The 23,812-nt window shown below is 46.0% G+C and overlaps 1 protein-coding gene across 2 annotated transcripts in view; it reads right to left on the bottom strand.

The window, feature by feature from the left end:
- The window catches only part of ARRB2 (arrestin beta 2), an 893,685-nt gene that overhangs the window by 361,980 nt on the left and 507,893 nt on the right, over nucleotides 1-23,812 (bottom strand). For both annotated transcript variants that reach the window (XM_069646588.1, XM_069646589.1), the window contains one exon: nucleotides 8,861-8,937. In XM_069646588.1, the coding sequence (XP_069502689.1) occupies nucleotides 8,861-8,937 (77 nt within the window). The remainder of the gene's footprint in view (nucleotides 1-8,860; nucleotides 8,938-23,812) is intronic.

Here is a 23,812-nt window from a genome sequence, read left to right as displayed (position 1 = left end):
CCGGTGCGAGGCACTTGGTGAACACCCTGGGTGCCGACCTCAATCTGAAGGGAAGGGCTCTGAACTGGTAGTGACGCTTTTGGACCACGAACCTGAGAAACTTTCGGTGTCCCTTTAAGATGGGAATATGGAAGTAGGCATCCTCCAAATCCAACGATGACAGGAAATCGCCCTCCTCCAGTTGACCCAGGACGTGTTGGAGGGTGACCATCCGGAACTTCTGTGCCTTGATGAATTTGTTCAGTCTTCGTAGGTCCAGGATGGGACGCCATCCTCCCGTCTTCTTCTTCACGAGGAAGTATCTTGAGTAAACTCTGGAGCCCCGAAGCCTCTTTGGGACGAGCTCGATGGCGCCCTTCTTGAGCATCGCCTTTACCTCCAAGAGAAGTTGAGGGACGTGATGTTCTTTCCTGGCCACAGGGGGGACACGCGGGCACATCTTTAGAAACTCGAGCGCGTGACCCTGAGCTGGGGCGTCCAGCACCCAACGGTCGGTGGAGATGGACTCCCACACGCTGACGAAGCTCGCCAGCTGGCCTCCCACTGGGGTGCTTCGGTGGGGGCCCGACCCCACGGCCGGTTCAGTCCTGCTTCGACGAGGCTTTGCCGCCTTGTCCTCCTCGGCGACGACGGCGGGGTCTGCCTGACTTGCCTCGTCCCCTGTAAGCTTCCTGTGACGAACGGGCCGCTTGACGGTAGGTGGAAAATCCACCGCTGGAACCTTTGGAGGCACCCGGTTTGCCTCCGCCGCTCCGAAAGGGCGGCCGCCGTTGCTGGAGAACCCCAAGAGCCCAGGCCGTCTCCGTGTCCGCCTTGATGGCTTGAAGGGAATCGTCCACTGTTTTCCCAAACAGGTTGTTTCCGTCGAACGGCATGTCCAATACTCTGGTCTGCACGTCCTGATGAAAGTCAGTAGCCTTGAGCCATCCACGCCGCTTAAGGCACACGCCGTTGCCCAACTGACGAAATCCAGTGTTAGCGATGTCCGTCGCAATCGTAATGGCGTGGTCCGACGCCACCTCTCCTTCCTGCAAGATCTCTAGGGCTTCCGCCCTCTTGTCGTCTGGTAGGAAGCCCAGCAGGGGGGCCAGTTTGTACCACAACTCCCTGTTGTAGCGGGCTACGATAGCCAAGGCGTTGGCCGCCTTAATCGTCGTTGCTGCCGACGAGATGACTCTGCGTCCCATCGTGTCTAATTCCTTTCCCTCGCCGTCCGGCGGGGAGGACAACGTAGAGGCCGCGCCCCCCCCCGCTTTCTTCCAGGCCGCCGCGGAGACGACCGAGTCCGGGGTCGTCTGTGCCCGAAGGCACAAGGGGACGCGTCCGGGACCCGGTACTTCTTCTCGTAGCTATCCCTTCTAGCCGGCGTCGTGGATGGGTTCTTGAGGAGGGCGAGGCCCTCATCCCAAATATCGTCCAGTAGAGGTACAGCGAGGACCGTCTTCCTCTTGGCCTCGCGCCGTTGATAAAGGAAAACTTCCTTCTTCTCTTCCGGGCAGAGCTGGAAAAGCTCGGATGCCCTGGCGATCATGAGTGAAACGATCCAATCTCGTCGGGCGGGGAAACCCGGGTGGGAGGTGACGACGGGAGATCCTCGTCGTAAACCTCGTCGTCTGTACCAGTCGCCGCCGTGTCAGACCCGTATCATCCCCACTTGTCGTGGACGTGGAGGAGGGCTGAACAGGGCGCGATGGCTGAAAAGGAGGTGGAGGATGACTCCTTCTCTTAGGGGGAGGGCTCCCAGAAGGGCCTGGCTCCGGGTCCCCCGTTGGGAGCGGTTCCTCCGTTGGTGGTAACGGCAGTCTCGTCCTTATCTCCGAGCATAAGGACTGTATAGCCAACAAAATGGCCGCCGAGTTGTCTTGCGGCACTGGTTGAGGGGAGTCCGACGGGCGGAGAGGAGCCCCGTCGGCACCCTCGACGTTCTCGTCGTCTCCTACGTCGGGGTCCCTCCCGACGGGCTGGTCTTCTTCCACGCCAACGCCGAGGCTTAAGACTTCGATCAGCTCTTCCTCAGAGGTTGAGGCCGAATCCACAACGACCTCCTGCCCCCCCTTTTTCTTCTCCGTCGGAGGTTTCACGGGGGTCCTGTCGATGGGCATGAAAGAGGACTCCCTCCGCGGTGGCAGGGAGACTCTGGGCCCCGAGGTCGCCACCACTGGTGTAGCCTCCACAGGCTGAGCCAGGGCCGCCGCGACTGTCTCGATAGAGGCCTTGGCCGGATGGATTAAGGCTTTCACCACCTTAGGCGCACTCACCGCCTTCTCCTTGGGGGGAGGGTCACCGCCTCGCTCCCCCTCCGATGGGGCCTTCGAGCTCGACCGGGGTCTCTCCAGGAGCTTTGCCGGGTGCTCGGCCTTCCTCTTACCCGAGCCAGAGCGTTGGCTCGTGGTTGATGGCGCCGGGGAAGATGCGCCCTGCCTGGCGCCCGTAGAGCCCGACCGTTCGGCGCTCCCGGTGCCAGCGGACTCGCGGTGCTTGGCCTTCTGTTGGACCCCTGTCGCCGGGGCGCCCTCAAAGGTCTTAGAAGACCGCTCGGACTTCTTCTCGCCTGACGGGCTCTTTCCTTCCAGCCAGTTGGCGAGACGTTGATGGCGGTCCTTCATGTTTCGCTCCGACATATTGCCGCAAAACGCAGAGTCCTTCTCCATGTGCGTCTTGTCCTCATGTAGGCAGTAAAGGCAAAGGGAGTGTTCGTCTCCTTAAAGACATTCTGAAGCTGGCATCCAGGGCAGACCCTGAACAGCTTTCCGGGCGTCGAGCTTCCCTTCTCCTGGGCCATGCCCGAGATGGGCCTGAGAAACTTCTGGAGTCCTCCAAAAGCGTGGCTCGACGAAATCTTCACCCTTAAAGAGCGTAGACGAATCCGACACGGGTCCCCGTTGATCGGATGAAGAAACGGTGGAGCTTGAGGCTCTTTTGACCGAAAAAAGAGAAATTTTTCTGAGAAAAAAACGTGAAAAATAGCACTAACGCTCGAGAGCAATAGCACGAGGATCCCAACACTTGAACGTGCAGTAAAAATCTGAAGATGGCTGCCAGAGGCGGGGCTTAGGTAGAGGGCAGTCATTGGCTGTAGTCAGTATGACGCAGAGATCAGTGATTGGTTACTACTACGAAAGACAGATCAGAAACGAAACTGATACTGATTTTTTCTTTACCGAGGATTCCCAGCCTGACGACGGGGAATATTCATGAGCATGTGAATCCATGCCAGACCCCATGCTGGAGAAACAGTCGTATGCACTTTTGATGAATCCCCGGATAGGGGTTGCTATGAGTTGACTACCGATATATTCATGTCTGTGATGCCTTGAAAACTAAATAAAGTTGATTAAAAAAAAAAGTGCAAGCTGTGCATCCGATGTGAATTATGCAGCCAGTGGACCAAAATTAAACTTGGTAGAGTGTTCCAATGAGCCAGTCATTGAGGTAGGAAAAGTCAGAAATCTGTTGCCTCCCAGGACAAACTACAGCCATGACCAACAACTTGGTGGACACCCTTCGGGTTGATATGATATGGCATTTATAACGCGCCTATACACAAGTGTTTCAAGGCGCGCAGAGGCAAGGGAGGGGGGATAAAGGGGGAAGGCCGAGACAATGATCTTACTAGGCCAGGTGACATTGAGATTGCGCAAGTGGAGGGGAAGAGGAAATGTGCGGAGGGAAGGGGAGGGTGCAGTGCAGTACATGGGCTCGACAGTAAAATAAATAGAATAATGCAATGAGTAAAAAAAAGTGCGGCCAGCTGGTGGCAAGTGTAAGGGTAAGTGCAGACATCAGGTGTCACGTGCTGGAAGGAGACTGTAGAGATACAGAAACAGTCCCCATGTGCGGGGGTTGCCAGGGAAGCAGTGCAGGTATGCAACTGGCAGGGGAGGGGACCTGGGCCCGAGTTCAGAGGGTAACCAAGTGACCAGTGCAGTTTCAGTTTTAACCAGGAGTTCAGCAAATGGTTCTTCTCAAGTTTCAGGGAGGCTGTTCCAGAGGAAGGCCCCAGCCGAAGAAAGAGGTCTACCACCACCTTGTTGCTTGGAGAATCAACTGACCCTAAGGGAGTTGGAGGCGGATGAGCAAAGAGCTCGAGAAGGAACATATTTGAGGCCCCAGGCCCCAGAAGGCCTTGTGGACAATGCAGAGGGTTTTGAACTTAATCCTCGCAGCCACTTGGAGCCAGTGTAGAGATTTCAGTCCTGGAGAGATACGATCCCTGGACTTGAGGCCAAGGACAAGTCTTGCAGTCCTGTTCTGGATGAGTTGCAGAGGGCGGAGAGTAGAAGCAGGCAGATTTAGAAGGAGGCTATTGCAGTAGTCCAGCCTAGAGAGAACCAGAGCTCGGGGGACAGTGAGCTTCTTGGGGGAAGGAGAGGAAGGGAAGAATACCTCTGAGGAGGTGCAGCTGGTAGTGTGATTTCTTAGAGACATCAGAGATGTAAGGAGAGAAGGAGAAAGGAGTGGAAGATGACCCCGAGGTTTATAGCCTCACAGGTGTTAGCAGGAAGAGGGCCAAGAGAGGCCGGCCAGAGAGTGACAGGAAAGGACAGCAGTGCAGGGCAGCAAACTGGTAGGGGGTTTTGCCAACCACAAACCTCTGGTACTTTCATGTGTCAATTAACCTCAAGCACTGAAGTTTGGCATACATAAATTCTATGGACACCAGTCAGTCGTGAAGGTCTAAAGACTAAAGGATTAGGGTACAGTGACCATATTTAATTTTTCCTTGCATAAGTACAGTTTCAGCAGCCATAGATGGAGGATAGGTCAAATATCCTCATGGGCACTAAAAACACAAATGCGAACAGCAACCAATTCCCCCCCCCCCCCCGGTGTGCACACAAGTTTTAATGCAGTGTTCACTAGAAGCTGTGTTAAATGTACTGGGGGTGGGGGAGGGGTATCACCCTATTACAGCGCAGCAGAAAATAAAGAGGACGAAAACATCAAATATGTTACTGTGAATTTCAATGCAGTGATATGTGGGGGTAGGGTAATAAAAAATGTGAGGTGTCTATGGGGGGCTGCAGACGGATCTCCCCCTGCATGTAATTGAGTTGAAATGGGCGAAAAGAAAAACCTCAAAGTTTTCGTCTTTGGTATTTTCTATTCGCAGTAATCACATTGATCCCTGTGGGAGTTCTGGGGGGGAAGATATCTGGGGGAGGGCACAGTAAAGAAGGGGTATTGTCCAGGTGACAGTGGAGGTAATAGAAAGCAGAAGTCCTGAGAAACAACCCGCAAGGCCCAGGAGTCAGAGGTGGTGTGTGGCCACTCCTGAAGGAGCAGTGACAGCTTCCTCTACAACCCCAGAGGAGAGGAGTGCCAAAGATAAAACCCAGAGCATTTGGATAGGAAGGGGGGAGAGGAGTGACTGAAGCGGAAATGGTGTCTTTAGACACGCCTCTCCTACCTGAACAGGTGTTGCACGTTTGTATTTGTTTTGGGATGCCCGACACCTGCCTTGTGGGCAAAGGAGGTGAAAGTGCAAAATGACCACCACTGATCGAATATAGTGGATGGCTGTTGCACTGTCCAACCAATGGATTTGGCAATTGTTTTGGATGGCTTAGCTTTCAAGGCTTCATCAGCTTTGGACCAAAAAATGACGGCCCTAATGAAGGATGCTTCCATAACTTTGCTTGTGAATTAGGCAGGTGAAGAGGTCTATCTGGGAAGTCAAGGGACCAGTGATCTCCATAGCAATGTTTTTGGAAAGGCACAATGGTATGTGATAAGCAAGGCCTCCATGATTTTCAATCCCGGTGATGTGTCTGGGCCCCTAAAACCATAGAGATCTAACACCAAGCTGAATGAGCACACTTCCTGATCAATGGATCATATGGGAATTCACGCAGCTCATCCTTTTAGGCACTCTAGTTCAAACAGCACAGCCTCACCCTTTAATTCAAGGTTGGCAACATTTGGAGAGCTACTCAGACCTGGAGGGCTTGAGCAAATGCCAGGCATCCATCGTTCCCTTTGTTTTCTCATCAGGCTGAGACTTCTCTGAAACCGAAGGCCAGATGAAGCCAGAGACTTTGTTGGTGTTTTCCTGCTCTTGTCAAGAGTGTTGGAATGCACTCCCTAATCTGCATTGACTGGCAGGAAACACATTCAACAGTAGTATGATTTAGAGCCAGCCAGCAGACACTGCTGGTCAGATATCAACAAAGTCTTCTCCGTTTTTACAGGGTTTAGAAAACACATGACAGAAGTCTAATTAATCCAAGCAGTAACCAGGGCTTCTTATAGAAGAAATCTGTGTGAGTTTAGGAGAAGAAATCCATTTGAAACACACAATAATGCAAAGTTATGGAGATGATCTACTTTGTCAGAGCTTGAAATTCTGAAAGTGATCTATAAGATAGCTGAAAAGAGGTTACTAATAAAACAGCTTCTCTTCCCCATCAGCATTATAATAAGTATTGTAAGCAATGCAAACTAAACACTATGAAAGATTGCTCTCGCAGTCAAACCTCCCCCACAGAGTAGACGTATGACAATTTCTCAACACCTTTTACAATACACTGCTTTCACTGCATATTATGATTTGATTCAAGTTGGTCAGTTTAATTTAAAAAAAAGAATTGCCTGGTAGATGGACCTTCTTTTGGCGAAACAGGTGACAATTTACACCATTGAAAAGTATAATAATATGATATGACTCATCTATAACACACCTGTATACAAGTGTTTCTAGGCGTGACAAGACCAGGGAGGGAAACGGGGAAGACAAGAGAAACGATCTTACTAGGTCTTCTGTCATTCAGATCGTACAAGTGCGACAATGTATAGTGCAGGGGGAAGGGAGGAGGGGGAAGTGCCAGGAAGAGGGAAAAGGGGGGGTTTCAATCAGGGCAGCTTTACTCCAAGTGCAGCAAGGCTCTGGGTAAGCGCGAGAAGGGGGTCTGTGGGTAACAGTAACACCCCCCAATTGCATGGTGGCCCGTAGGCAGTGCAGGGGAGACAGATTGTGGAGGAACCTGGTACCCAGTGAAATCTGAGGGTAGCCAAGCAACCAGTCAGCGCAGGAGACAGATTGGTCAGCAGGCGGAAGAGAGAAAGCAGAGGAGAAAATGAAGGTCTTCAGCCACTTCTGGAACTTCAGGTGGTTCGGCTCAAGTTTGGGGGGGGCAGGGAGCCTATTCCAGAGGGAGGCACATGCAGAGGAGAGAGAGATCTACTCCCACTCTCTACCTTCGGAAGCATCTGACCCTCAGAGAGTTCGAGGTAGCTCAGCGCAGGACTCTAGAAGGAAGGTTTTTAGGAAGAGAAAGTTGGATGTAGTGCGAGCCCCGGCCCCAGAAAGCCTTGTGGGTGATGCAGGGGATCTTGAACTTGATTCTTGCAGCCACAGAGAGCCAGTGGAGAGATTTCAGGGCTGTAGAGATACTGTCCCTGGACGTGTGGCCAAGCACAAGTCTCACAGTCATGCTCTGGATTAGTTGCAGAGGGTGGAGAGTAGAGGAAGGCAGATTGAGAAAGACTGTTGCGTCCAGCCTAGAGAACCAGGGCTCTGGAGACACTGAGCTTTTGGGGAAAGGGCGAAAAGGAAGACTACCCTCCAAGGAGGTGCAGCTGGTAGTGGGCCTTCTTGGCAAGGTCTGATGTGAGGGGAGAAGGAGAGAGTGGAGTCGAAGATGACACCAAGGCAAAGGAAGAGGGCCCAAGGAGGGCGGCCAGAGAGAGGGAAAATGGGAGCAGGGTTCCCACTGAGAAGGATCTCCATCTTACTGGCATTAAGGAGAGATCGTTAGAGGTGCACCAATCCTGAATCGCAGATAGTCAGGAATGAGCGAGAGAAGAGGGAGAGAGAAGCGCGCGAGAGAAGGAAGCGGCTGTGGGAGCCTAAAAAAGCTGAGTGTCATCAGCATAACACTGAAAGTTAGAGCATAAGGTAGAGATCAGGTAGACCAATGGGGCCATGTAGACCTTGAAGAGCCAAGATGAGTGGAGAGAATCCTGGGACACACCACATGTGGAAAAAGAGATGGTGGAGAGAAAGAAACCAAGTTGGACCTGGGAGGGTCAGTCTAGGAGGAAGGTCGTTAACCAATCTAGAGCCTGATCTGTGATGCACAGGTTCTCACAAGAGTCGTTTGATCAGGATGGCGTGATTGGCCATATCAAAGGCAGAGGAAAGGTCAAGGAGAATGAGGACAGAAGGAAGGCTAGAGTCAAGGCAAGTGAGCAGATCAGCACAGGTGTTCAGGAGAGCAGTTTCAGTGCCCCTGGCTGCTCTGAAGCCAGACCGATGGCCATGGAGATAACCAACAGATTCAGTGTGGAGAGTAAGCTGGGAGATGTCCAGCATTTCCAGGAGTTTGCCCAGGAAAGGAGTGATAGAGATCGGGCGATAGTTGGCCGGACAGTAGGATCGGCAGAAGGCTTTTTAAGTAGGGGATGCACAAGGGAGTGCTTGAGGAGGGAGGGGAAAGGATCCAGTGGCAAAGGAGTGATTGCAGAAGTCTGCCAAGGCTGGAGCAAGAGTGTCAATGTGGCCCCTTATGGTTCTGGAGGAGCAGGGAAGCACCTGTATGGACGATACTTGCATAGATAGGACTTGCCTAGAAAAATTGTCAAGTGTTATCGGAGAGAAAGAGGAGAAAGGAGGAGGAGAGGGAGCTGGAGAGGGAGATGGAGAGGCAGCCAGAGGGGGGCCGAGAGAGGTGAAGGGAGATGCAGAGGAGTGGGAGAGAGGACAGGCTATCCTGAGATTTAGTGGTGAAGTGAGAATCCAGAGCCGTACAGAGGACCTGGGAGGGAACAGGAGAGGTGGAAACTGCAGATTAGTTTGGCGGTGTTGATAGAGGCGCAGAGACGCAGGCTTGGATGTAGTATTCCTACACTTAACTCTTACCTGACTGAGGTCTTGAAATTGTTTGTTCTGAAGGCTTGGGATGCATCAACACAAACGGCAATTCTACAGACACGTCCCTGGTGAAAAGCAAAGAATATGCATTACGTTACTCAGACTCTTTGTGCTTAAGAGCATTTTTTGACAAGTCTAGATAAAGCATTGAGACCATGTGGGTGGCTCCAACTGTGTACAGACATGCCTCAGTCCCAAAATTTCCATGAATGATACAAAAGGAAAGGGGGAGGGTGTAATATGTGCACAGTTTGTAGTAAGGGGGATAAAAGGGGTCATATCCAACCACTACGCTGATTAACTTTATGTCCAGAATCCCGTACCCCAGACACCAAACTCAGATTCCAAAGGTTCGGGGTAAACTGAATAAATGGATAGGGAAAGTATCAAAATAATCAAAGTAAACAGGTGAAATGTACATTTGCTTGAGAACTATATTCTCTCAGACCATCCCTCCCTACCCTGGGTTTCCAGTCAAGTCCTGCGAGATCCGTTGTTGACCTGCAAGATCTGACCACTTCAGGATCTACTGTGATATAGCCTCTGGTGTCTTCCAAGAAGTTGGTCTCTTTGCTGTATGAAACAGCTGGTGTAAAAAGAATTAAAAGGCCCTGCCGATCAGCATAATTTGATCCAGCCCTGTTTCCATGTTTGCCAATCCTATACTAACAGATGATGTCATTTATGTAATCATTTGCACTGGCCATCCTGTTCATTTACATAGAAATGAAGCCAACGCTACCCTGTTGGCTGCGGGCATATATTCTGGCATCCTTCTGAGAAAACCATGCAGGTTTGTCTTTGAACAAAGAAATGCAAGACCAATGTTTCTCATTTCAGCTTATTAGCAACTGACCTTTACAAAGACCCGAAAGGCAGCTAACCATTTTCTGCTGTATTTCATATTGAATAAAGTAGTATCGCGAAGATTACAGTAGTGGCAAAATCTACACTTTATCTGAGAAATACAATGCTCTTTATAAAAATGTTACAAATGCTCCCTGCTAGCTCAGTAACAGAACTTTTATTCTCCGAATCTTCAGATATGAGCTCAATAGAGGAAGAGGCAATACCATCTGTGTCTATTGGAGCTAGTGCAAAAGATAATAAACTTGATTTTTTAGAAGAACTGATGATTTAAACCAAAAAAGAAAATTCCAAAGAGGTGTTAAAAGAAAAATGTTCAGGGCAAGACGTGGCAGACAGAGGAAAGAAAAAGAAAGAAAAAAAAAAAAAAAAGAGCAAAGGAGAGACAAAACCCTTATCAACTGCTGACCTGTTGAAATAAGTGATTGGAATGAAGCCCTTTAATACCAATACCAATACAGTACTTAATTCAACTGATGTACCAATTGATGATCATACCTGCGAGTTATTTGATTTTGGGTTATATTTCGTCTCTGATCAAAATATTGATTTGGTTGACACTTTGATAGATGTGTTTAAATTCTGCAAGAAATTGCATCTGAAAAGGTTAACACAGTGGTTCCATCTTCACCTATGGTCTCAGAAGTTCATGCTAGGAGTGTTCGAGATCTAGAAGCTGCAACTTGTCTTGCCGACTTCGAATCGGAATCTAATCCGATGAGTGTTGAAGCGGATTGGCTTAATTTAGAGCCCGATTTCTTTGAGCACCATAGAAAGTTTAAACCCAAGTCTTATTTCATACCACCAACAGTTGATAAGATGATTGCTCAATTTGTAAATCTGACCAAGATTGCTCAATTTAAAAATCTGACCAAGACCGACGGACATAAGTCAACCCGTAATATGTCACATGAACACATACAACTTCTTAAAATACTGGGTACAAACGTGGGCTGGGTCACACAACATGCCAATAAGTGTGGCAAATTGGTCCTCTGGGATCAAGTTAAGTCTGAGCAGGCGGCTTAACGTTTAAGGGAGACAAATTGCTACCAAAAACGTACTCAAGACCACACTGATCATTTCAGGGCTTCCCTCAATTCTTTACTGGATAGGTGTTTTGGGGAAGAATTTATTAACAAAGAAGAATATCCATTTCTTCATGTAACATATCCTACTATCGCAGTACTGTATCCTTCTCCCTAAGGCGGAACTATTATCTCTATTGGGTCATTGACCAATCCAGTGTCAAGCTTTGTTGACTCTTTCCTCCTTTTTGTAACCAATTTACCATTTTTGTTCGGGACACAGTTGATATTCTTAATAGATTACAAGACATACCATGGGAACAAGACTATCTTAGTCACCCTAGACGTGACAGCATTGTATACAGTGTTTTAACCCATTGATGGACTTCGAGCAACTTAACATTTTTCTCAGGAACAGATCTGCAGCTTTCAGGCAGCATAATGACATGTTTTTGGAAATGATAATGTTCGTCCTTGGGCATAATTATTTTCTGTTTAATGTAGACCTCTACTTGCAGCTTATGGGGACTGCCATGGGCACTAAGTTTGCACCATCACATGCCAATCTTTTGATGAGTTATTGGTAAGAAGTGTTTGTTTTCAATAAGCCACAAAACCAATTGAATGAAACTATTGCTATTTGGCTCTGTTACAGAGACGACCTGTTTTTAATTTGGCAAGGTAGTCTGGAAGAGCGTCATTCATTACATCCATTTTTTAATCAGAATGATTTAAACTTGAAATCTGTTATGTCCAAGAATACAGGGAGTATTGCATTTCTAGATATCAAGATATCTGTAATGGAGCGTGTGATTCATACATCTATGTACCGCAAACCCACTGCAGGAAATTCGATTTTACATGCTACATCTTGTCATTCACCAAGAACCATCAACAATATTCCATTAGCTGAGTGTTTTAGAGCTAAACATAATTGTTCACATGTCTTTGACTTTGAATCTGTTTGTCATGCCATGACTGCCAAATTCTGGCAGCAAGGTTATTCTCATGAAATATTAAACACAATCCGAAAATAAAACTTGTTTACAATCTAGATAAAACCTTTTAAAGTCTAATAAAGATGTTTAATTTGCATCAGACAAGATAAGGTTGATTACATCATATGGTTTGCAATCTAGAGATGTTCACAAAATTGTGAGTAAGCATTGGCAACTGCTTTTGAATGATATCAATTTGAAAACAGTGCTTTACCTATAGACGTGGGAAAAGCATTGGTGATTTTGTTGCACAGTCATTAGAGGGGGTGAAGCAGCCTAATTGGTTGCAATAACAAAAAGACAGTTTTTCTCTTGTGTGGCTTGCAGTATCTGTGCCCAAACCATCAAGAACAATTGTTTCCAGGTCAGAGACATCAATCGGACACATATCAACTCAATGATTGATTGTAACTCAGAGATTGCAATTTATGGACTCTAGCGCCCTTCTGAGAAAATCTATACGGGTAGTACTAAAAGAAAATTGAAGTTACGCATTATTGAGCTTCTTCGTGTTATCAAGTCAAAAGATGAGAATTATCCAGTGGCAACCCATTTCGTGGAATTCCATCATAAAACAGATCTTTGTTGAAATGGATTGGACTAAGCCAACTCCAGCCATAATCGCGAAAAGGAAATGGGGAGCTTAACCTTCGTAGACTTGAAACTAAACTGATTTTGCGGTTCAATTCCATGATCAGGGCCATGCTGTCTAATTGGACAGCCTCCACACCTGCCTACATCATGTTGCAGTTTCCTTCCACAGGTGTGCCGGAGCAGCCCCCAGCACACATCATTAGTAAAGGAGAGGACATGTAGCTTTTCAAAATTGTTGCCCATGAGATCTAAGCATCTGAAGTCAAAGGGTCAACAGCAATGGCTAAGCCAACCACTGCATTCAAGGCCTCTGCCTTAAAGTCAGCTGTGAAGACCTAATCAGGTACAAAGAACAACTTAGGAGAGGTAAGAGGATTTTTAGCCCTCTGCTTAGCACATCCTCAATGATTTTAGGCGAAGCCTAGAGCAGCAAACAAGTGCCAAGAGGCTATTTGTGTTCCCTATTTCGATTGGGGTCCCAATACCTGAGGCGTCAATCAAAAATTACAAATCAGATGCCAAACCATTTCACAAAAATATATAACATTTATTTGTTTAATATTTCATCTTAAAACCAGAAGTATATTCAATATCAACACAGATTTCATTCACCAAATAAATGGTATAAAGTGCAAATGCTAATGACGTGTACCCCTACAGATCAAGAGGTAAAAACAGCAGAGTAAACAGAAAAAACAGAAAAAAACGCAAACAATTCTCAACTGGTACCAAACAATGGCAGATTGTGTGAAAACAGAGTGAAACGAGATTGGAGTCACTCGGGGGTAGTGTTGTTTAGATGTAACCAAATAAACTTAATCACGCACTACATTCATTCTACTTCAAATTCAGACATACTCATTCTTTCTCCACTCTTCCCTAATCAGGTGCCTTTCTCCCCTGGACTGGTTTGCCCCACCAGTCTGAACCCTGCGCTGCATCCATCGCTCTTCCAAGTTACGGCTTCCGACGGGTTTGCATTTGGCCTACGCCTGGCTATAACCGAACAGCACTGTTACATGGGCTCCTTTCTACCTCATCATTGTAAACTTTGATAGTATCCACAGAGCTCTGCTGGGACCTTACAAACCTGCTGCTTCCGTCTCTTGCTAAGAAGGAAGGACCTGCTGAGCCCAAAGTAGGACTATGTGGCTCTTGAGGGCCGGTCAACCCTGTCCCGGGCCAAACAAACTTCTTCTCCTGTCCCCTTCCGAAGGGTCCTGCTACTGGAGCCATGCTGCAAAATTGACTTCTTCACCCTATCCAGAGATCTCTACAGGGCCTAACTGAACAGTCAATGGAATTCTCAAACCCACAACTTTTGAGCCTTCAGCAGGCTCATCTACATCGAGACCCTGTTGTCCCCACAGATTACCTGTCCCTGGTTGTTGCTGTTTTCCGCAAGTCGGGGGATTGGGATTGCTTATATGTTTTTAAGTGTGCCTATCCTAATTGACCATCAGGTGTAAATACCTTATTTAAAGACTAACTGCCTTATCAGGCTATAGGCAATTTAGTCTGGGTCAGGAGTGCTCTCTACCATCACATAGGGGACTGTGGTAGACCCACTCCATAGCAGTATGACGGACTGGAAACCTTTTACTTTGAATTCCTACAAAAACCTGCTTCATAAGGCCACCTGCCTGTAACAGACTGTAAAGGGTATGGATGGACTTCTAGATGTCAAAGTGCTGTTCTTGTATGCAAGTCTAATAGCCCCCCCTAAGGCTTGTGAAACTACTTAATTTTTCTCCACCAATTTAGCTACAGTGTATATATGCCTTGCCTAACTTTGTTGAATTTAAAAGTGGTAGATAGTGTTAGGCGGATGAGAAAGCCCTCTGTATTTCTGGCGAGTTTGCCGAAATAGAATTTCTGCATCACTATGATACCTCGGTGGTAAAACTGTGGATGACTTCAGGTGTTATCAGAAATATTATATGGCAAGCTAGACATGATATCTATCAGCTGGGCTTCTTGACATTAAATCCAACTGAGGCAATGTTGTCAAATAACAATGGCTCCGACTGCACAAGCTACGATCCATAATAAACAGTGGATGACTGCTCCATTGTCAATTTTATGTTCGGCTAGCAATCAACCGAGCACTAGAAATGTGACTTTGAGTAAGGAACTTCCACAAGTAAAAAAAACAGTAACAAGTCAAGAACTCTTCTGATCGAACTTACAAATTGGCGTGCTAGAACACAAGAGGCTATATGCACTTGACTGTATCATCCATTAAACTTCTCTCTGATTATGACTTTGTGATGCTTCGAGAAGTATGGCTGTCCGAGTCTCCAATTTGGGATAACCATACGCTATCACTAGTACCGGCCCGTACTTTGGCAAAGGGAAGAACGATGGCTGGGCTAATGATAATAGCACAGACATCATCAAGATTTGGAGTAATGCCATGGGCGGTGCCTAACAGCTATATGCAATTAGTTAAGATTGTGATGGGGCCTACCATCATTGCTCCTTTAAATCTATATTGCAACCAGATAGAAATCTAGGAAGTCCAGTTTTTTAATGACCTAGTACTGATGTTAGATCTCATAACCAAGGGTTTAACTATTGATCACACCATTATTGCAGGGGACCTTAACATGAACTGTTTTGAAAACAAGGGCACAAATCACAATAATAAACCATTGGAACCTTATAATGCAGGACATGGGCTTTGTAATGGTCAATGGTTGTAGTAAGGAAGATGCTCCACCAAAACCTACGTGGCAAAGGGATAAGCAATCAGCTTTAATTGATTATATATATGTAGATAACAATTTGTTTGCCATGATAGAAAATTTCAGAGTTAGAGATCAAAATGTGAGTGACCACAACATTTTAGAATGAACATGTACAGGGTCCGAAATTATAAATCTGCGAACATCGGATTACTACAAACATCAGGTTGCCATATCGTCTAGGGGTAACCGCTTTAGATGGTCACCTGACACCCTGAATCATTGCTGATGATTATCTCCTATCCAGCGGATATTTTGTGCCCTGAAATGATCCAAGAAGGTCTATAAGTTGCTGCACTACAGATGTTTAAACCACACCATCCCCATCTGGCTAACAATTTCAAATCATACTTGCATACATTTGAATAAAACAATACAAGAAATAAAAACTAAATTGAGGTCGAATATTCAGGCTCTTAAGCATCTACCATTTGATATGAGGAGTCGTGGCATCACCAGACTAAAAAACAAATATAACAACTGGGTTAAATTGAGACGAGCACAGATGCATCTCGTTGATGCACAATTACTGCTAAAGACATTGGCATCTAAAAATTCAGCCATGACATGGGGTCTTCTAAAAACAGTATCTGCTGACAAACAGTCCCCTATACAAATAAATGCTGTACCCGAGGAGGTTTGGGTGAACTACTACAACTCCTTGTATGCAGCCTCCCAGTGGTTTTACCATATTGTGCCTATTCCACCTGACCAATTGACCCAGTTGATCATAAACAAAGACGATATCATTACACATATTATGAGACAAAGCCTGTCGCAAGCTCCGGGGCCTGGCGGGTTGTCCAACCTTATGATGAAGAAACATCCAGAGGCTTGGGCTCGAATATTGAGTGTGATATTCTCACAAGTATTACATTTCCAACAAACAAAGAATCGGTCATTGTACCCATTTATAAGAAGGGAGAACGCCATTGTCCACAGAATTACAGACCGGTGGCTCTGTTGGATGCCCCAAGGAAGTTATTTGCTCGGTGTGTTTTGGTGGAATTCAACAGATGGGCCAAGGAACATGATGTCTATGACCCTTTTCAAACAGGCTTTATGCCAGGACTAGGTACATCCATTAACTTGCATGTGTTGCACGCAATTAAGCAGCATGAATGGCAACTAAAACAACCTATATATGCTGCCTTCATTGATTTAGATTCAGTTTCGTGGGAACTTCTGTTTCATAAACTCTCGAAGACTACATGTCCAGTCCATTTACAACATTGGATACAGGAGTTTCATTCAAAGACCTCCATTCAAATAAGGCTTTCCTTGGACGGCAGATTGACACAATCCATCAATACACAGAGGTTTGAAACAGGGATGCCTGTCGGTGTCAACACCGTTTAATTTCTTTATTTCTGATATTGTGAAAGACTTTAAAAAGAGACAATCCGACTCACCCCGATTAGTTGAACAAGCGATCCCCTCGCAGTTCTATGCTGACGATTTGGTATTGTTGGCAAAGACGGCCAGGGGACTGCAAGCCTTATTGTCCCAACTATTTGTGTATACTAATGAAAATAACCCAGTAATTAATCTGTCTAAATCTAAGATTATGGTAATTTTGAATGTACCTGTGACCACGAACTGTTACAAATGACGCTGCAAAATAAGCAATTAGAACTGCCCCATATTATACTGATCTTTGCACAAAAATGAAAACAGCTTCTGCTCAGGCACGATCTTGAACATTAGATATGGCAGATTTTCACTATTACCAGTCCTAATGTTTTACCGTCAGAAAGTGGTTCCAACCACAATCTATGGTGCAGAATCACGAATTGGCGGGTGATCCCTTCTGGACAAGAGTAGAGGGTTCTTTCTGGAAGAAGTTATTGAATCTCCCCAATTCTGTTTCCGTGTGCATTTTACAGTATGAGCTGGGCTTCACTTCGCTATATGCTTTATATATGTGGAAATTATGTAGCCTGCACAGAAAATGTATTATGGATGTTAAACCCAATTCTATTCTTGGTGTTCTGGCCAAATATAAGGAATCAACTGATCACAAAAGCATGACAATTTGGCGGAGTAAGGTTCATGGGTTCTTAGCAGCAGCGGACGTAACTGAAGTAGTACTTATCTCAAATCCCAATAAGGCCAAGAAAAAAAAGAAAATCTAATTTGGGACTGGATTAATACTCGTGCCCAATGCCTGCAAAGCAAACATTGAGAAGACTATCTTTCTTTAAACAAAAATCCACAAACTCCAGAATCTTACGTAATTAAATTTCCGGGGGCTAAATATCGGGATTTATTAATCAGATTCAGATTGAATATTTTACACACAAAAAAAGGTTATAGCCAAATGGAAGTGGATTCCACTAGATGAAAATTACTGCGTCTTCTGCAATAACTCCAGTGAGCCTGAAACACTAATACATCTTCTAATTAATTGTATGAGATAGTTGGAAAGTAGAATCAAACATTTTAGACACTTTATTGAAGGATATACAATGCCCACTGGAGAAACAATTAGGAAATACTTTTATAATACCAACAGGAACACAGTGAGACTTGCAATAATACATTTCTTGGTTGCATTGAGACTCGAAAATGCCTAGGAGGGCCGTAATAACTTCCTTAAAGTTAGATTTAATATGAGACAAGATATCACAAACTTATTTTCTGATATAAAATCGCACCATATGTGAGAGAACAACTGCGAAGAGTAGAAGCTGTTGAAATTTGAAGGCTCCCGCAGAATTAATAATGATGTAAGCTTCTTATTATGTACAAAGATGCATGATGGACACGAGAGGGCGTATTTATCTTTTTATGCTATTAATTTAGTATCTGCAATATGTTGTATTTTATGAATTCTAATGTAACAAATGATGTTATGTTTTAAGTGTTTTGTATCAAAAAATATTGAAAAGTTGATTATTCAACTACATCAATAAAGAAAAAAAATGCATTCACTAACGTAGGGCAAACGGATGTTGAGCATATTTCAATACAAAAGCTTTATGATTATAAGGCACCTGGCACCATTTACTATAACTTCAGATGTACAGCCCTAGCCTGTACCAAGTCTCTAGTAGTCTTTTTGGTACCCCAAAAGGTTCCAGTGGGAAAAGGTGAGATGCCAGGAGGGTCCACTCAGCTAGCGCAAGTAAAGTACTGAATTTCAGTTAGTGCAAGGCAAATGCATCCATGTGGGATGGGGACTAAAGAGTTAAGTCAAATTCCATAAAGAGGGGGAGAAGCTACGACCCCTTGGGTTCACCAGCATGACCCACAGATGTACTGACCCTGAAAGCATTAAGGTGAACAGGATTTTACACCCTGAGCAAACTCAATGGGGATGGAGGCGATTCCAGAGATATAGGGGTCCTAAGGCCATACAAAGGTAGAAATGATCCCAGGCATCAGTACATCGCTGAGGAAAGCAAGCCTCACAGTTCTGGTTGCGGTGCAGGTTTGTGAGTTAGCAGGCATTCCCCACCAGTCATCATTAGGTTCATCTGGAGACCGAAGACTGTAAGTGGGAAAACCCAGATTCAGTGCCACAGTGAAGGTGTCACACCTACTGCCTCTGCTTCATTTCCTCGTAGAGACGTGCAGCTTCAGCACATCTCATTCCACTGGATGTGCACCTTGCCCACAGAACGGCTAGACCGTTCTATACGCAGTGGAAGCTTTTTCATATACTTCCTGGTTGGAGGCAACGACAGAGTATTCGTCGCTAGAGTCACGTGATCGGATCACGTGATTCAGCCGCACCTATTTAGTCATACAATGACTGTTACCCCGTGCTTCTGATTGACTTGATGAAGAGTTAAGCCCCGGCTCGTTAAGCCATTCTGTATTAACCAGTGCTCAGCAATTATGTCTACGTTTCCCTGTGGACCGCTGCAGCTGAATTCTGTGTTTTTTCACTTTCCTTTAGCGGGATTTCTTTTCACAGCGCTGCCCTGACTACTGCAACGGAGGTCGGGAGCGTGTTCATGCAGTGTTCGTTTGTCCTGCAAGATCCTGTAATTCCGTGGGTGCTTCTTCGAATCCTATCACGGCGGTGCCCTGACTGCAGCCACAGAGGTCGGGAATGTGTTAAAAGCAGCGTTCCTTTGTCCTGCGGTATCCTGTTTGTCCCGCAGGACTTTCTTCGATCCCATTAAGAAGATTCAAGTAAGCGTTCTCAGGCTCTGCCTAAACCGCTTCTTTTGTTATCTATTGAAACTAACCTAAGGTTCTAAATCTTCATTCAGTAATTCATGCTCACAGTATCATTGGGTTAATCTGCCTCTATTAGTAGGACTTTCAGTTCAAGGAGTCAAGAGTATACAAGGGCATTGGGATTTTCCTTTCACCTCCATATCCCAAGAAGAATTGGGTATTGTTTTCTTATGAACATTGGCATTGGATATCATTGTGCACTGAACTTTGGGACGCTATCCAGGTGTGCACCAACCTGGCACTAGCGTGACCCTTGTTTCGTTCGGGATTAGTTTCCCTACTAACCTTCCCACTCCTAGTCATTTTCCTTTTGGATTATCTTGTGTTCTACATGGAAACTGTCAGTTCCTTCACCACAGGTTAGTTTGGGATCTACAGGGGTATTTAGAGTATTCATACTGGAAACAAATACTTACACATCCCTTTATTTCCAACAGATTGGTGGTAGTTCGTGTTCCCTGCCCTTTCCATTGATCACTCTTTCTGTTCAATCATACTCAGACGGAGAGTTTTATCAATTGGAAGGTCTACTACTAGTCATCCTTTTTGTACTCCATCAACAGTTGAACACGGGATACAGCAGGCTGAACTTACCTCACCATGTATCCTTTGTTAAGTTCTGACCTGAAGTCTTGTATCCTTTTCAAGTAAAGTGTGGGTTTCCTAGTCCAGACTCTGTTTATGACGGAATCAGAAGCCATGGAAACTGTTAATACAGTCAAAGGGTCTGCACCTTCACAGTTGATCACAGATTTACGGAATGAAATGGTTAGTGCCCAGGATACCTTGCGCCATCGTATGGATGTGCTGCAGGATGCGGTACATGCATCCCCTCTGGGGGTTGAAGCTCCCGCAGGTGTCGCATCTGGTTCTAGTCTGCCCACTCCATCACGGGAAGCTGTGCAAGTGGTTATGCCCATTCAGCTTCCTCTGGCTTCTTCAGAAAGGTTCAACGGTGATCCTAAAGCCTATTGCACGTTTGTGAACCAGTGCCGGTTGCATTTTCTTTACCGGCCCAACACTTTTCCTGATCTGACTACAAAAGGCTGCTTTAGTGTTATCACATTTAGGAGGTACTGCAGCAGCCTGGGCTAATCCTTTATTGGAGTCCAACAGTCCTCTGCTGTACTACTGAGACGCTCTGCTATCAGCCATGAGTAAAGTGTTTGATATGTGTTATGCAACCCAGGCCACAGATTTGGAATTGTTGAATTTGCAACAAGGAAATCCGTCCGTTAACTTAACTTGCCAGATTTAATTAGCTGGTTGCTGAAACACAGTGGCCAGAAGACAAGAAAGCGGCGGTTTTCTATAAAGGATTGTCAGAAGATCTCAGACGCCTTGTATACAGTCCCCGTGGTCCCCTCAAGTTTCAGAGAGCTCCTGGATCTTATCCTTCAGATGGATGCATGGAGAGCAGCCAGGAAAGGTGAAAAAAGGCCCACCATGCCGTCTTTGGCTCGATCAGACCTTCCTATGGTTCCGTCTACCGATCCAGAACCTATGCAGATTGGGGCTATCCGGGGACGATTGTCCTCTGCAGAGAGAGAGAGAACCGCCGCAAGAACAATCTGTGTATGCATTGCGGTTCAGCCGACCACTTGTTGGTTAATTGCCCCAAAAAAATCTGCCAAGCGTTCGGGAAACGCCAAGGCTCGGCAATAAGAGGAGTCCCTAGGCCGAGTTCAAAACTGGACTCACGTCAGGTCTTTTTATCATCTCCGATTTCCATTCCAGTGGATTTATGCTATGGGGACAAGTGTATCCATACCACAGCCATGGTGGTCTCTGGAGCCACCAACAACTATATTGATATCTCTTTTGCTAACATGAATGTCATAAACACAGTGGTAAAGCCAGTCCCTGAAACCGTTAACACCGTTGATGGTTCTGCATTATCCTCCAATCAGTTAACGGAAGAAACCATCCCCATGCGTTTGGTTTTGGCTAATGGGCATGCCGAGAATGTGGTGTTTGATGTGATATCCGCACCTCAGTACAAACTCATCCTAGGTTTGTCATGGTTGACGCTGCACAATCCATCCATTGACTGGGTTACGGGTCACAACCAATATCCCTCTGCTTTTTGTAACAAACATTGTTTTAAAAGTCAAGAGATAACCAGATCTGCATCCCTGTTGGCTTCTATGGAAGGGGTCACAACCATTGGGGCGCTTCTGCCCAGTGGGAATCCAATAACTCCGGAATATGCCTCTTTTTCAGACGTATTCAACAAGGGTATGGCAGAACAATTACCTCCACCTAGGCAATATGATTGTCCGATAGAACTGCTGCCCAGGGCTAAAACACCAACTGGGCAAGTCTACTTGTTCACCAGTCTGGAGGGCAGAGTCCTAAAGGATTATATAGACAAAGCTTTGAAGATGGGGTTCATTCGACCTTCCCAGTCTCCTGTGGCATCCCCCCTGTTCTTTGTTCCAAAAAAGGAGGGGGACCTCAGACCATGCATAGATTACAGAGCGTTAAATGCCATAATGGTAAAAAACCAGTACCCCTTGCCTTTGATTAATGTGGTTCTGGATCAGCTAGGCACTACAACAGTTTCCGCCAAATTGGACCTACGTGGGGCATACAACCTTACGAATTCCAGAAGGAGAGGAGTGGAAATCTGCTTTCAAGACACGGTATGGTCTTTATGACTACCTGGTGATGACCTTTGGGCTATGTAATGCCCCTGCAACCTTTCAATTCTTCATGAATGACATTTTCAGTGATCTCCTGGATAAATTTGTCATCATTTACTTGGATGATATTTTGATCTACTCCTCTTCATATCAGGAGCATATAGAACATGTCTCCAGAGTACTACAAAGGTTGTGGGAAAACCATTTATTCGTGAAAGCAGAGGAATGCGTGTTTCACTCCCAAGAAGTGGAATTCCTGGGTTATGGCATTACCAATCATGGAGTATGCACGAGTCATTCCAAATTGAAAGCCATCCTGGACTGGCCCATACCTTGCAACGTCAAAACACTTAAATCCTTTTTAGGGTTTGCACATTTCTATCGCGTTTCATACGGTTATTCTCCAGATTAGTCGCTCCACTAACAGCGCTAACCAGTTGAAAGGTAACATTTTCACTGGAATGATGATGCAGACAAATCCTTACTTGCATTGAAAGAGGCCTTTACTAGCGCCCCTATTTTGCAACACCCTGATATTGAACTACCGTTCATCGTAGAAGCTGATGCCTCCAGCGTTGCGATATGCGCTATCTTTTCCCAGGAATGAGTTGATACCAAGGAAGAACATCCTATCGCTTACTTTTCTCGTAGCTTACTTTTCTCGTAAGCTGACTCCGTACGAACGGAATTACACCGTTACCAAGAGGGAGTTGTTAGCTGTTAAGGATGCATTTTTGGAATGGTGCCATCATTTGTTGGGAGCAAAACATCCAGCACGCGTATATTCAGATCATCGCAATCTACAGGCCTTCAAATCTATGAAATGCCTTACAGCACGACAAGCTCTATGGCATGCTTTCTTTGCTCAGTTTGATTTTCATATCACCTACCGTCCGTCACGTATTCACACCAAAGCTGATTCTTGGTCTCGTATCAATAGTGACGTGCAAGAGATCCACCCAAAACAACGTCCTGTTCTCTCAGAACAGGTGATCTGCAGCTGTTCAGTACAACCTTCTCTACGACAAGAGATCCAAGACTGGGGGGTTCATTACGAGTCAGGCGGTAGGGGATACCGGGCACCGGTAAGGAGACCGGTGCCGGTAATCCCGTACCGCCCGATTCCGAGGTCCCCTAACAGGAAACGCAAGGGATGTGTGGTTGGACCACACATTCCTTACGGGTCCCGTTAGGGGACCAGGCCGCTAATTACGGGCCTGCCATTAGCAGGCCCATAAATAGCACCTTCCCCATTCCCATTGAGTTCTATGGAGGCTCAAATGGGAATGGGGAATGGTTGGTGCAATTGGGACTTACCGGTCCCGCCAGGGTCGGACTAGACCGGTAAGTCCCCATTGCACCACACCGGACTCGGTACCGTTATTGGAGACTGTCATGGTGCAATTAGCGCCACGACTACCTTCAATCTCGTAATGACCCCCTGGGTGTCCAAAAACCCTCCTGAGCTGTTAGATCTCAATCTTGACGTTCACAGCGGTTTGCCTTATATACAAGGTCTCTTGTATTTACCTACATAGAGCTCTCGAGACAAAGCACTGTGATGGAATCATGATCGCAGCACATCCTGGCCAAAAGAAGACGCTGAGACTGTTAAAACGATGCTGTGGTGTTGGTGGCCTTCCATGTCAAGAGATGTGACAGATTACGTTACATCCTGCTCTATTTGTATAAAATGCAAAGACAGCCGTGGTAAACCGATGGGATTATTGCAACCACTACCTGTACCACACAAGCCCTGGCACATGATCTCCATGGATTTCATTGTGGAGCTGCCTCAGATACAGGGATTCACCACCATATGGGTGGTGGTGGACTACTTCACTAAATTGGCTCAGTTTGTTCCCTGTAA

The sequence above is a fragment of the Ambystoma mexicanum genome, chromosome 1p, assembly GCF_040938575.1.
Source record: "Ambystoma mexicanum isolate Mex_15411 chromosome 1p, UKY_AmexF1_1, whole genome shotgun sequence".
In the NCBI taxonomy this organism is placed as follows: domain Eukaryota; kingdom Metazoa; phylum Chordata; class Amphibia; order Caudata; family Ambystomatidae; genus Ambystoma; species Ambystoma mexicanum.
This window is presented reverse-complemented; position numbering and strand designations above follow the sequence as displayed.